Genomic DNA, 13,925 nt, shown 5'->3' on the forward strand with positions numbered 1-13,925 from the left:
TTAGTCAGTATTCAGTGGTTATGGTAAGTTATGGCATAACTTACCATAACCTTACTTTAGTTAATAAAGTTACCTATGGCATAAAGTTACTTTATGCCATAGGTAACTTTAGTAGCTAAACTTACCATAGGTAACTTTAGCAACTAAACTTACCATAGGTAACTTTAGCTACTAAGGTTAATATACTATTTTATTACTAATTTTTACTATGTAAAGTAAGTATATAAAATTCCAACGTTTTCGTTAATGAGGTATGCTTGCATTAAATAATTACTATAGGTTTCTACACTCCTCTGACATTTTTGCCTTAGGATGTCAACACTGGAATGAATTAACGTTGTGTGGTGGGGGTCCAAGTGGTAAAGGGTTGGTTAATCATGCATTTCAGGGTGTCATGAGTTCAAGACTTGTAGAAAACAGCATTTAAAGAAGCACCTCAATTACCACCTTTATCATTTTATTTATGTTCTTCACGCAAGTTGCTTGAATTCAAGATGCTAAAGCTATGTAAGCATTTAGAAAAAGTAATCGAGTTCTTCAAGCAAGATTTAAAAGTCGAAGTTTTATGATATCGTAAATCTAGTCTTTTCTGCATGTAACTTGTACACTTGTCAGTCCTGCGCACTGTGAGAGATTGTCATGAAAAATCACTATATGGGGAATTATCCCACAAAGTCTAAAGTCTCAAGTAGTGTAGTACTAGTGCGCTTGCTTACGAATTGGATGCCCTGGGTTTGATTCTCATGTGAGGATTTATTTTTTCTATTCCTATTACTGTTAATGTGGCTCCAGACAGACATACATACAATATTAAAAATTGCTTACATAGCTTTAAGTAAGTAATTTTAATGCTATGGGAAATTACTACCAGTATCTGTTAAAGTTTTATGCTATGTTTCTGTGCTGTAATTAGAAGTGAATTACAACAAAGTTTCAAAGAAATAGTAACTTTAATGTAATAATTTTTAACACAGCAAGCAAATTTTGTATGTACCTATTGCTATCTAACCAGTTTTTTATTAATTAATACCACTATAATAGTGTTATAACAAATGATGAGCAGTTGTGTCTGGGTGAAAGAGTAGTGAATCAGTCTAGGAACATAACAAAACTGGAGCTACATGTATTATAGTGAGGAAGTAGCTAAAGAATTCAATCTACTTATTCCCGCTATGCATGCTGCCACCCAAAGGAGTGGCATGCATAGCACCCTCAAAACTTTCAAGTGCAACTTTTTGCTAAAACGTTCAAAAAACTTACAAGATTTTGTTTTTATAATATATTTTACTGTGTTTTATTTTAAAAACTGTATTTTTTAAATATTGTTGCTTTAGAAAACTGTTTAATTTTATTATATAACTAACTATATAGCTGTCTGAAAGATAATCATGACAAGAAAATAATCCAAAAATATTGACAGCATTTAGTTTGTTTGTCACTAATAATTTACTTTGGCCATATAATTGCACAAAATTGATCACAGATCAACTCTCTCGTAAATTATAGTCTTTGCATAAAACAAACTGAAAATAAATGATACGTTGAATTTTTTTACCTTGACTTTCTATTAGCGACACCTTTCGACAGCCCGAACATTTTCTACTAAAACCTCTTCCAACTCTGGTTCTACCGTATCTTTTTTTTTATAGGGAGGCAGCGGTACGTTGGAAGAAATGTGTTTAGCCTATTTGTTCTACTACCCAAGACAGAACTTCGGCCAATGTGGAACAGTTTCAAATTTATACGCTGATGGAAATGATCCAGTGTATGGGGCTCTTTCTGTCAACGCGTCATCGTAAGTCATGGGTGAACAACTCATAAATATGATCTTTATTCATGCAAGTTACAGTAACACGTGAGTTGTCTTTAGTAAATCTTATTAAAAGACCAGTGTAATAACCATAGAGTTATATAACACTAGAGCCGTGTATTTTTGTAGTATCAAATTTAATTTTCTTGCTCTTACGTATGTCTAAGCATTCTTGATAATCAGAATGGTTCCACAAAGTTATTTTTGGGCTATTTTATCATTTGGCATGGAAAGCACATTTAAATCAACAACTGCAACCACTTAAATAATGTTTTGTTTTTTTATTATCTGGAACCCTGATTGTTTTACTTTCACTTCAAGATGAGCTTTCTTTAAAACGATAAGGTTTCACATTCTACATGGGAAACATTGTGTTAATACTAAATTTTTGCCGTTTATAGTTTCTGCAACGGTCTCGGTCTTGATCTACTACTAAAAAGCTTTCAATCTTCCATTTTAGTCTACCTCTCAACATCATTGCTATTTCTCTTGAGCTCCAAATTATTATTAGCGATCAATATTGTTATATTAAACAATCTCAGTTTGTGCAAGTAATAAGACTTGCATAGAGGGTACCTACCTTATTATGTTGCCCGATCTCACAAAGACAATTTGTTAAATGGTGCTCAGTACTTCTTGGTCAGTTTGGAGTATTTTTTAGACAGTAGAAGATCTCAATCATTTTAAACTGTCATCTGTGAGTATTGTAAGAGTATTAGCTAGTTCCTCCAGTTCCCTCTAAAAATTTTCTGTTCTTTTCTCTTGTAAGCAAGGTATGCTTGCAGTAAGCTCAGTTGTTAAAACTTTTGGGAAAAATTTCACATTGGTGCAGTATCTTCTGGAACACTTCTAGTTGTAGCGAAACATTCTGCTGTCTTTATATTGTTCTTTTCATGTTATGCGCCTTTATATTTTTAATCTTTGCTTGCTGCTTTTGGTTCTCCTCTATCACTTACTTTTTGATTCTAAACCTACATGTATGTTCTCTCTAAAGTTTGTCTTACATCAGGCCTCTCTCTTCCTCTTTCTTCCTCTCTTTTTTTCTCTCTTTCTCTCTCTTTCTGTCTCTTTATCTCTCTTTCTGTCTCTTTATCTCTCTTTCTTTCTCTTTCTCTCTTTTTCTCTCTTCCTCTCTCTCTTCTTCTCTCTTTTCCTCTCTCTTCCTCTTTCTTCCTCTCTCTTCCTCTCTCTTCCTCTCTCTTTACATGCTTTAGGTTTACTGAAGTTTTCTCTCATCTCTATTATTTCCTTTTACACCATTTCTTTCCTGAAGCTTAAGATTGTTTGCTGTTTTTAATCGGTGTTTTTGGCTTTTGCTCAATTTTTATAAGTACATGCGCAATGAATTTATTAGTCACCTCAGTTGTGTTATCTACTTACACACAGTGATTATTCTGTCGTTTTCCTCAATCTGATTATTTAACTTGATCTTGTTTTACTTTTTACAATGATTCCTAGGTGGCTGCTGACAGCTCACAGCTTTAACTCTTTTTCGTTACCCTTCATGGCACATTATGTATCTTACTTTTTGTCTGTCTCTGGCTCTCTTATCACATGCTCTTCACTATCACATGCCTTCTCATGCCGCTATATATACAGTTGTTTTAATAGCAATAATTATAAGTCTCTCTTAATGAAAAAACCACCTCCAGAAAACACAAACTAGGAATGCGAGAGATAAAACTGGTTTTCTTTGGAGAAATGTCTCTGACAAGTTGCTTGTCTTTATAAGCAACCAGCTCAAATCAGAATAAATTGACTACAATATCTTCAACAATTTGTGTTTCATCTGAATGCAAACGCAAGTTAATCAATGTCTTCGCCACAATTTTGGTAAATTTGTAAGATACTATTTGGAAGATTTTTAACGTATAATTCGTTTTGATACTTTCAAATTATGCTATTGAACTCTGATTTTGTGTGAATCCAATTTTTTTTCATACATTTTGTAAAAATTTATTTTGCAGTTAATAGGAACATGATACAGTGTTCTTTGTTTACATCTAATAACTATATACTCCTATAGTGCTACAAAGTTCTTTGAGGTCTGCATCTTTTATATATTTATTTTAGTGGAATTCCCATACAAGCACTTAATCAAGTCACTGATTGGACGAAGGGTGCTGTGGACGCTCTTCAGCAAGGCTTTGATGAAATGGTTCAATACTCCTATTGTGACAAAAAAACTGTCTCTATTAAATTTGATGTAAGATTGTTATATTGTTAAAACGGTTGTTATTATTGCTAATTGTTAATTAAGGGAAGCAGCTAATTAAACAAGCAAATTTATGTGAAATGGCTAAGCGGTTTTTAAAAAGTAAAACTCTGTAAATAATTTATCCTTATGTTAATCTTAAAACATAAAATTAAAAATCTAATAGTATTTAAACACATTTTCTTTAATGGAACGTAATATTTGCTTTATAAACAAGCATTTTAGATTTTATTACTAAACTTATGAGATCTCAGACAATAAAATTGATAAAATGATATATGGAACTTTGAGAAGTTTTATTAAGTTAGTGTAACTATGATTATAATAATCATAATCATTCTGATTGTATTGCTATAGAAAAGGAGTGATTAAACATGCAATCATTACAGCCTTTGGGGCATTTAAAACTTAACCAATATGGAGATGAAATAACATATTGAAAACACTCAACTTTTTACACATTAAATGGTTGATAAGCTCAGACATGCAAGAAGCTGACAGATTAGAGTATATTTGAGGAACAAACTAATAATGATGATTTTGTTAGAGTGCTAAATAAACTAAAATAATTTCAGTTTTTAGGCCAAAATTTGATCAATTTTACAATTAAACTTTACGTTATTTCTAGTGAAGTAGAATTATTAAACCTTCATTGTCACTATTGTTATTATTACCGTATTTTAGGTTATTTTAATCAGCGTGTGATGACGTTTAGATCATATTGTAAAACAGGTAAAGGTTTCTGAACTGATTACTAAGCTGTTTTTACTGTAAAAGTGCCAGTCATAGTGCCGGTCATGGTGCCGGTCATAGTGCCGGTCATAGTGCCGGTCATAGTGCCGGTCATAGTGCCGGTCATAGTGCCGGTCATAGTGCCGGTCATAGTGCCGGTCATAGTGCCGGTCATAGTGCCGGTCATAGTGCCGGTCATAGTGCCGGTCATAGTGCCGGTCATAGTGCCGGTCATAGTGCCGGTCATAGTGCCGGTCATAGTGCCGGTCATGGTGCCGGTCATAGTGCCGGTCATGGTGCCGGTCATAGTGCCGGTCATAGTGCCGGTCATAGTGCCGGTCATAGTGCCAGTCATAGTGCCGGTCATAGTGCCAGCCATAGTGCCAGACAGCAACTTATATACATAAATGTTATGAAGTGAATACTTCCTCTATTGCTTTTAATATTTGCTGTAGTAATATGTCAGCATTTTGTTGCAGGACACGTTTCCCGTAATTGACAAATCTAACTTTCCTGAGCTAGAGAGGAAGGAAGAAGAACCATGTAGTAAAGATACAAAGGGACACAAATCAGAGGCACTCAAAAGCTCAAATTCTGCTGTTTCTACCACATTTTCGTGTTTTTCCTTTTTGTTCCAATTTATACTCATGTTATTTTAAACGTGAGATAGGAAATTATAGGCTCCTAAAACATTTTTACATGTGCGCTGTATGTATATGTACGTATGTACGTACACCTGTGCAACGTACATGTATGTGTACACTGCGCAATTCCTATCTAAAGGAAATCCCCCACCCAAGTTTTTGTTGCTTAAATTTAAGATTCTGGTAAAGGATTTTCTTATGTTTTATGTGCCACTTCCTTTTTAATAAGTTTAGATGTTCAGTTTAGAGTTTAGTACATCATTCAGTTTCGGTTTGAAATAAAATAATCAAAAACTGATGCGTTCTCTCAAAATGAAACTTATAAACATTAGGTAATATTAGTATATATGCTTAGTAGCTGTTTTAGATAGAACTTGAAACTATTTTCTTCTAGCAAACATTTTAGTGTTGGCTGTTAGTTACGCTAAAACTCCTCAATCCTAATTCGTACAAAAAATTTATCATAATAAACTTTGCTTCTTATTAACCCTTATTATTTTACCAAATTATATTACATATATTATTATTTATCAACAAAGCAGTGCAAGCTTTTCATTGCCTTATAAATGTATAAAGCTAGCAAAACACCCCAGAGGTGAACGTACCTGTCTAAAAATATTCTAAACAAACAAATAATACTATACTAGAAATTCCCCTGTCATACAGCCCACTACCAAAGTGATGATGGAAAAAACAAAGGGTACTGCAGGTTGTTGAAAAAGTAGTTACAAAAGGTCAGAACTCTACAAAAGTAGAATTTTTTAGTTAGATGTTGTAGACTTCGCCTACAACATCTACTAAAGAATTCTCTGAATCAGATGAGTTGTTATTATTATTTTGAGTAGCGTGTTGTTGAACATTAGCATTTGGTGTTGATGGTTGCTGTGAGGACCTTCTATTTCTCTTCCTCCGTAATAATTGGGAGACACGTGGACAGCCAGTGCGATGACGTGGTGTTCTGGGAAGTTGTATGTCCATGGTAGTTGTCAAGTTGTTTTGAAATGAAATTCAAAAGGTCAATTATGCATAACAAAAGGTTGTATAAAAATCAGATCTAATCTACTACTATCTCAAACCTATGTTTTACAATAAAATAAATATTAATTCAAGCCGTAGGCCTAACCTACTGTACGTAATTTAACTAACAACAGCAATAATGAAATATGTTTATTATATCTCTGAAATGCAATATTAAAAGTAAAATGGCAAGCTGCCGTGTTATATACACAGTTTGAAAAATGTGTAGGAAAGTTAAAAGTTGGTTGTGTTGAATGTAGAATGGTTTTGACAGCGATATGTAACAGAAAGCAAGCATTAGCATTAACACGTCTGGAAGTTTTCTGCAAACTGGAGTGAAGTAAAGAAATATTCTTGTCACAAAGGGCATTGTAGTTCAGCCCTAACTTGTAGATAAGACGTAAAGAAATCTGGCTAATTTTCTAGATAATTTAATGAAACCTTCAGTAATTGGACCAAAAACATATGCTGATAAACTGTGTACCAAGTTTTCGCATCTGCAAATCGGTCTACGCCTCAAACGGTCTACGCTAATTAAAGAAACCTTCGGCAATAAGACAATGCAATCATTACATACTTCGATGTTGTAAATTCTAATGATTATTCTTCTAATTACAAAATTTTAATAATTTTTTTATAAAATCAAATAATTAATTCGAATAATAAAATTGACATAAAAGAAACGATCACTTTTCAGTACTTCTAAGTTAATTACAGAAACCTTCGGCAATTGACCAATTTCATAGGCTGGTGAAATGTGCACGTTTTTCTCGTGAAATTTGGACGACTTAATGGTTATACTATCTGTCGCACGGCTTTATTGGCGTTTTGTTGGCCGGTCTTAATTTTGATTAAAAAAGGCTTCTCAAGTTTCTATTTTGATTTTAGGCCGAATTAATCTGTCTATTTATGTATCATCCGATCAGATGGGTTAGTTTTAAGATATTGTGGTAACATTTCAAAGACTTGGTAACATATTTAAATAGGTTTATATGTGTTTTGTATCATTATTATACTTGAACGACTCTACACAAAAGTGGTTAAATTTGTTGAAGAGATTTTGGTACAAGGGTTTGGTCACAGCCGTTAACGGATAATCTTTCGGGAGTTGTGTGCACATGTGCACTTATCATAAATCTCTCAAACCATCGTTTTGCTTGTGTTTGGTCCTGGGATAATACCATTAACTTACAGTTAGATGGATTTGTAGTTTGTAGTTAAGCAATTATAGTATATAGATTTGAACAATTATAGTTTCATAGATTTATGGAATTATAGTTAGATGAATTTATAGTTATGTAGTTATATAGACTTATTGAATTACAGTTAGATGGGTTTATAGTTATGCAAATGTTTAGATTTATAGAATTATGGTTAGATGGATTTATAGTTATGTAGCTATATAAATGTATAGAATTATAGTTATATTTTATAGTTAGATGAATTTGTGGTAAGGCAAGTATACAGATTTAAAAAACTATAGTTATATCAATGTATAGAACTATAGTTAGATGAATTTATAGTTATGTAGGTATATAGATTTATGAAACTATAGTTATATAGATTTATAGAACTATAGTTATATGCATGCGGTTATAACTATAATGCCTGCAAATCAAACACCAAATCAACAAAAAAAGTTCATAAAAATAAACACTCCATTGTGTAGAGTGTAGACTGCTTGCTTTATTAGTGGTAAATCCCGGAGAAGGGAGCAACATTTATCACTAAAGGTGCGTCTACAGCAAGATGCTTTGTTAGTGTTGTGTTTACGCTGAGACAGTTGGCGTTGAGAGGTTGATGATTGGAAAAAAGTTTTTTGTAACTACTTTACACCAAACTAACTCAGACTCTGACTAGACAAAGTTGGTCACCTTTTTAGCCAATGAAATACAACATCGACATCCGTTGCATTTTGACTATGAGTCTGAGCACATGGTGGAATGCAAGAGGAAAGAGATCGCATTACAGAGGTTTTGACCCTAGACATTCAGCTTAGTAGTCAAGCAGACTGTCATCTGCACAACTCATCCTTCTCGCTACCTTATGGGATAATTGTGCACATACTTGCTACACATAGTGATCTCTCACAGTGCATAAGACTGTCAGAGTAATATTTAGTTATAATAATACTAGAAATTCCAATGTCATACAGCTCACGACCAAAGAGATATTGGAAAAAAAGAAAGGGTACTGATGATTGAAAAATGCAATATTAGCAGTCAAATGGTACTGCAGTGCAATAGGATAACTGCAATGGTGACTGTAATGTACTAGGTGTTATTATATACAACAAATAGCAATAATGAAAGGAAAAGATTATATGTTTATATCTCTCCCCCTGCAATAGGAAAAATGCAATATTGGCCAATATTAGAAGTAAAATGCACTGATATTATTAGAATAACCAATATTATTAATATAGTAATAATATAAAACCAATGCACAATTTTGTTTACATTTTAAAACGTCATAGCTAGCAATATCAAGAAGTTGTGATATTTATATAGATTTTTAGAAAATCTGTATTACGTAGTCATTGTTCTGTAGTCATCCAAACTTATAATTAAATGTTGTAACAACCTCATAAGGATCGTTAGAAAAAAAATCATCGTCATTTCCTTAACTTACACTGCGTTGGACATCAGTTAAAAACCAAAGCACTCAAGAGTGTCTAAAATGTCAGTTACTTTGAAATCGGCAAAATGAAACGATTTCAGTACTCCTACGTTAATTACAGAAACCTTCGGCAATTCGACAATGCTATAGACTGGTGAAATATGCACGTTATTTTTTCGTGAAATGCGCACGACTTAATCGTTCTATTCTCTGTCGCTCGACGTCTCAATTTCAGGTCTTAACTTTTATTAAACCAAGCTTTTCAAGAGTTTTGTGAAGAACTTCAGCCAAATTAATTTGTCTATTTGTGTATAATCCGTTCAGATGGGTAAGTTTTAAGATAATTTCGACAATTTACAAAGACTTGGTAATATAATTGAATAGGTTTATATGTGTTTTGTATCGTTATTATACTTTAATGACTCTACAAAGCGATGATTAAATTTGTTGATGAGATTTTGAAACAAGGGTTCGTCTCATTGTTAATGAATAATTTTCGTAAGTTGTGTGCACATGCATTTATCATAAAAACTCTCAAACTTCGCATCCGCTCGTTTGGTCGTGGGAACAGTGATAATAATAACAGTGATAATAATAACAGTAATAATAATAGTAACAATAATATAAATCATGAATACCAACAGTGAAGATAGAAGACAAGAGTATAGAAACCATCATAAAACTGAACGAAAGCAAAACTGGGATGATAAGCCAATGAACGAACAACATCCGAGACAGACAGAAAATCAAACAGCAAAGGAGACATGGCAATAGTTGAAGAGGGGATGTCTCAAATGAGAGACTGAAAGCCTGATCATTGCTGCCCAGGATCAAGCATTAATAACCATCTATAAGAAGGCCAAGATAGAAAAGTCAACAAATGACCCAAAATGCAGATTGTGCAAGCAGAAAGATGAAACAATGTCCCACATAGTCAGCGAATGCAGTAAAATCGCACAGACAGAATATAAAGGGCGGCATGACAAATTGGTAAGTGCAGTGCACTGGAGCATTTGCAAGAAACATGAGTTGCCCCACACAGAAAAATGGTACGACCACCGTACAGCAGCTGTATTGGAGAATGAGAAAGCGAAGCTGCCATGGGACTTCAATGTGCAGACAGACAAGGTTATTGAAGCTGGAAGACCGAACCTGATACTAATAAATGAACAAACCAAATAATGTCGGGTCATAGATATAGCAATACCTGGAGACACAATGGTAGAACAGAAGGAAGATGAGAAGATTGGTAAATAAAAAGAGTTTATATAGGTTCGAGATAAACAGACTGTGGGAGGTGAAGATAGAAGTGATACCAATAGTAATTGGCGCACTTGGAACAATATCAAGGAGACATATAGCATACCTGGCCGAGGTAAGAGTAAACATGTCTTTTGAGACTATACAGAAGACAGCCATCTTAGGAACAGCTCACATTTTGAGGAAGGTCCTCTCTTAGCGGAATTGAGAAAGATGTTGGATCCTTTGGCCTTTTGTTAAGACCTGGACTCAACATGGACTAAAACCAGTCACCTACCACCACACAACTGTGAAGAAAAACTCTACTATTAATAATATTAATAATAATAATAATAATGTATGAAGTAATAAATCTAAAAATATGGTCTTGAAAAATTCTTCATTGTTTAAAAACGAACGAAAGCAAGTTTCCAATGTAAACCAACCTTCTTCAATGCAAACTAACCTTGTTCAATGTAAACCAACCTTGTTCACTGTAAACCAACCTTGTTCAATGTAAACTAACCTTGTTCAATGTAAACCAACCTGGTTCAATGTAAACTAACCTTGTTCAATGTAAACCAACCTTCTTCAATGTAAACCAACCTTCTTCAATTTAAACCAATCTTGTTCAATGCAAACTAACCTTGTTCAATACAAACCAACCTTGTTCAATGTAAACCAACCTTGTTCAATGTAAACTAACCTTGTTCAATGTAAACCAACCTTAATTGTTCAATGTAAACCAACCTTGTTCAATGTAAACCAACCTTGTTCAATGTAAACTAACCTTGTTCAATACAAACCAACCTTGTTCAATGTAAACCAACCTTGTTCAATGTAAACTAACCTTGTTCAATGTAAACTAACCTTGTTCAATTTAAACCAACCTTGTTCAATGTAAACCAACCTTCTTCAATTTAAACCAATCTTGTTCAATTCAAACTAACCTTGTTCAATACAAACCAACCTTGTTCAATGTAAACCAACCTTGTTCAATGTAAACTAACCTTGTTCAATGTAAACCAACCTTGTTCAATGTAAACCAACCTTGTTCAATGTAAACCAACCTTGTTCAATGTAAACTAACCTTGTTCAATACAAACCAACCTTGTTCAATGTAAACCAACCTTGTTCAATGTAAACTCACCTTGTTCAATTTAAACCAACCTTGTTCAATGCAAACTAACCTTGTTCAATGCAAACTAACCTTGTTCAATGTAAACCAACCTTGTTCAATGTAAACCAACCTTGTTCAATGTAAACCAACCTTGTTCAATGTAAACTAACCTTCTTCAATGCAAACTAACCTTGTTCAATACAAACCAACCTTGTTCAATGCAAACTAACCTTGTTCAATGTAAACTAACTTAATTCAACTCGAACCAACCGAGGCAAATTTTCAGGTGTAAAGCCTTTAAACAACATAGTTTTGATTAATTACACGGATTATCCACGCTTGATTTACCATCAATGGTAAAATGATTCCATATCTACTTCTAACACACCTCTGCTCACTCCACTTAAACACCGACTAGGAAAGGGTAAGTCAGAGAATTTCTAAAAATCTGTAAACTTACGTTTTTATAGCAGCAAAAGACAAACACTAATTTATCAAAACATAAGTTTGCTAGTTAATTCAATGTTTACTACAATAAGACTTGTGTCTATCCGTCGGTCTCTTAAAAACCATGCTAAAAGTGATAGGAAAAGATTGCCTCACAAACAAATATTATGAATTGAAAATTATTAATTATAATTACGCAATATTCCATTATGCAGCCAAACCCACTACCAACTACGGCACTTCACCACCTTTACACGTCTAAGAATAACTGTGCATAAGGTGCATTATTACCCATGATAATTTCTCATGGTTCACAATGGCTGCCAACAAACTATTATACTATAATATAATGTTATTTTTACACATTAGTTCCAAAAAGGAGTCAGGTAAAAATATTAGAATTGCTTGTAGGTAATTATGTTCAATACTGTTAACAATAAAAAATCAAGGTAAACATTTTATAAGAGATCCTTGAATAATAAAAGAATTATTTATGAGAGTAATTGCTAAAAAGCTACGATTATTTTTTGATGCAAAGTGTGAAATTTTGCAAAAACTAAATTTTGGGCATTCATTCAAAACGTTCATCAAAAACCTAAAAAGGCTGAAGCTTGTCATAAAACTTTGTTCTTCACCTCAGAATCACATCTACGGCAGCCTATCTATATACTTCCGTAGAGTAGAGCAGAAATGGAGATTTGGATGTCTCTGCTACTAGCTTGTTGTGGACTCACTCTTGGAGATCGAACTTCTGCTAGCAGCGCTTACAATGAACTTACTCTTGACCCTCATGAAAAGTTCAATGTCAGCTGGACATTAGACCAGGATTCCATCACTTTTACGGTACGTACTTGGGCTGGAATGAAATTGATTTTTTGCTAACAGTCTTCTTTGTACAATGCCTAAGAAGTGTTTTTGTAACCTGTACAAATTATAGATTCAATACAGTACAACAACAAAGGCAAAAAGTGTTAAACATTCAAACACATAAGCGTAAAACATGAAAAAAACATTTACTTACAACTAGTGATAGAAGCGGTAACACCCATCTAGCAATTGACAGACAATCGTGTAAGCTGTGCTTATAAGAAATATAACTTCTATATAGACAGCCGCATGATGACTGAATGTGTTGTCTCTGACGATGTCTGTATACTCTTCAAATATTTATTATTTGGAACCATTGATTTATATACTGTCTATCTTTATCTATCTCATCGTACCTCAGGCCTGGCTCACACTGTATTGCCGTATCTGGGCATTGACGACACAATATTTCAGTGATCCTCGATGATACATACCCTATCACAAACCCATCCGAATTTGGACCAACAAATACATTATGATGTGGTGCTCTCATTTTCCTTCATAATTTTTTTGCAAATAAACCACTTTGTTTTCACGTGCTTGAATCAAGTCAAAATACTTGATAGATATTATATTCGAGATACGGCCGAGGTATAGCGATATGGTGTGAACCAGTCTTCAATGCACCCTGAGCAGTCATTTACCATGTTGAACTTTAAACTCTTATGCCTATCTAGTAATTGGTCAATGAGCCTGTCTGTGCTACTGCTACAAACTAAATCTATACATGTAGTAGTGCGATACAATGTGCTTGTAATACTGTTCCTAAGTTTTTTAGTGTTTCAGCCAGGTTACTTAAAAAGCTTTGAATATTCTCACTACTGAGGTGCAAGAGAACCTTTAAAATAAAAGAATAAATTTCATCCTGTTTTTTATTTTGATGGGTATTTTAACCTGATGAAAGCCAAATTTGACAAATAGTAACATTTATGTTTTTAACCAAAGAAAGATTGTTCTACAGGTGAAGTTAGAATACACTTTTGGTTTTTCACCAAGCTCCAGCTAGACAATTTCTCGTCAAACAGCAGGCTAATCTGTAAGAGTGATTTTTAATTCAGAATTGGATGATTTCTCTGTTATCACTGGTGGTGTTTCTTGAAGCTGAATCCCAGCATGTTGTTCACAGGTGCTTTAAACCATTAGACCAGAACGGATCCAAATAAACTCCAACTAACTTAATTTATATATTAATTTTATTTATGAAGTAATAAGAAA

The 13,925-nt window shown here is 33.6% G+C and overlaps 2 protein-coding genes across 2 annotated transcripts in view; both read left to right on the plus strand.

Moving 5' to 3' along the window:
* Positions 1-5,699, plus strand: part of LOC137397323 (DBH-like monooxygenase protein 2 homolog) — a 29,819-nt gene extending 24,120 nt beyond the window's left edge. The window contains exons 12-14 of the mRNA XM_068083614.1: positions 1,650-1,795; positions 3,884-4,016; positions 5,237-5,699. Coding sequence (XP_067939715.1) covers positions 1,650-1,795; positions 3,884-4,016; positions 5,237-5,416 — 459 coding nt within the window. The 3' untranslated portion in view covers positions 5,417-5,699. The remainder of the gene's footprint in view (positions 1-1,649; positions 1,796-3,883; positions 4,017-5,236) is intronic.
* A 6,105-nt stretch (positions 5,700-11,804) lies between these two features.
* Positions 11,805-13,925, plus strand: part of LOC137396423 (DBH-like monooxygenase protein 1 homolog) — a 34,150-nt gene continuing 32,029 nt past the window's right edge. The window contains exons 1-2 of the mRNA XM_068082699.1: positions 11,805-11,820; positions 12,522-12,686. Of these exons, the coding sequence (XP_067938800.1) occupies positions 12,534-12,686 (153 nt within the window). The 5' untranslated portion in view covers positions 11,805-11,820; positions 12,522-12,533. The remainder of the gene's footprint in view (positions 11,821-12,521; positions 12,687-13,925) is intronic.

This window comes from Watersipora subatra, chromosome 5 (genome assembly GCF_963576615.1).
Source record: "Watersipora subatra chromosome 5, tzWatSuba1.1, whole genome shotgun sequence".
NCBI lineage: Eukaryota > Metazoa > Bryozoa > Gymnolaemata > Cheilostomatida > Watersiporidae > Watersipora > Watersipora subatra.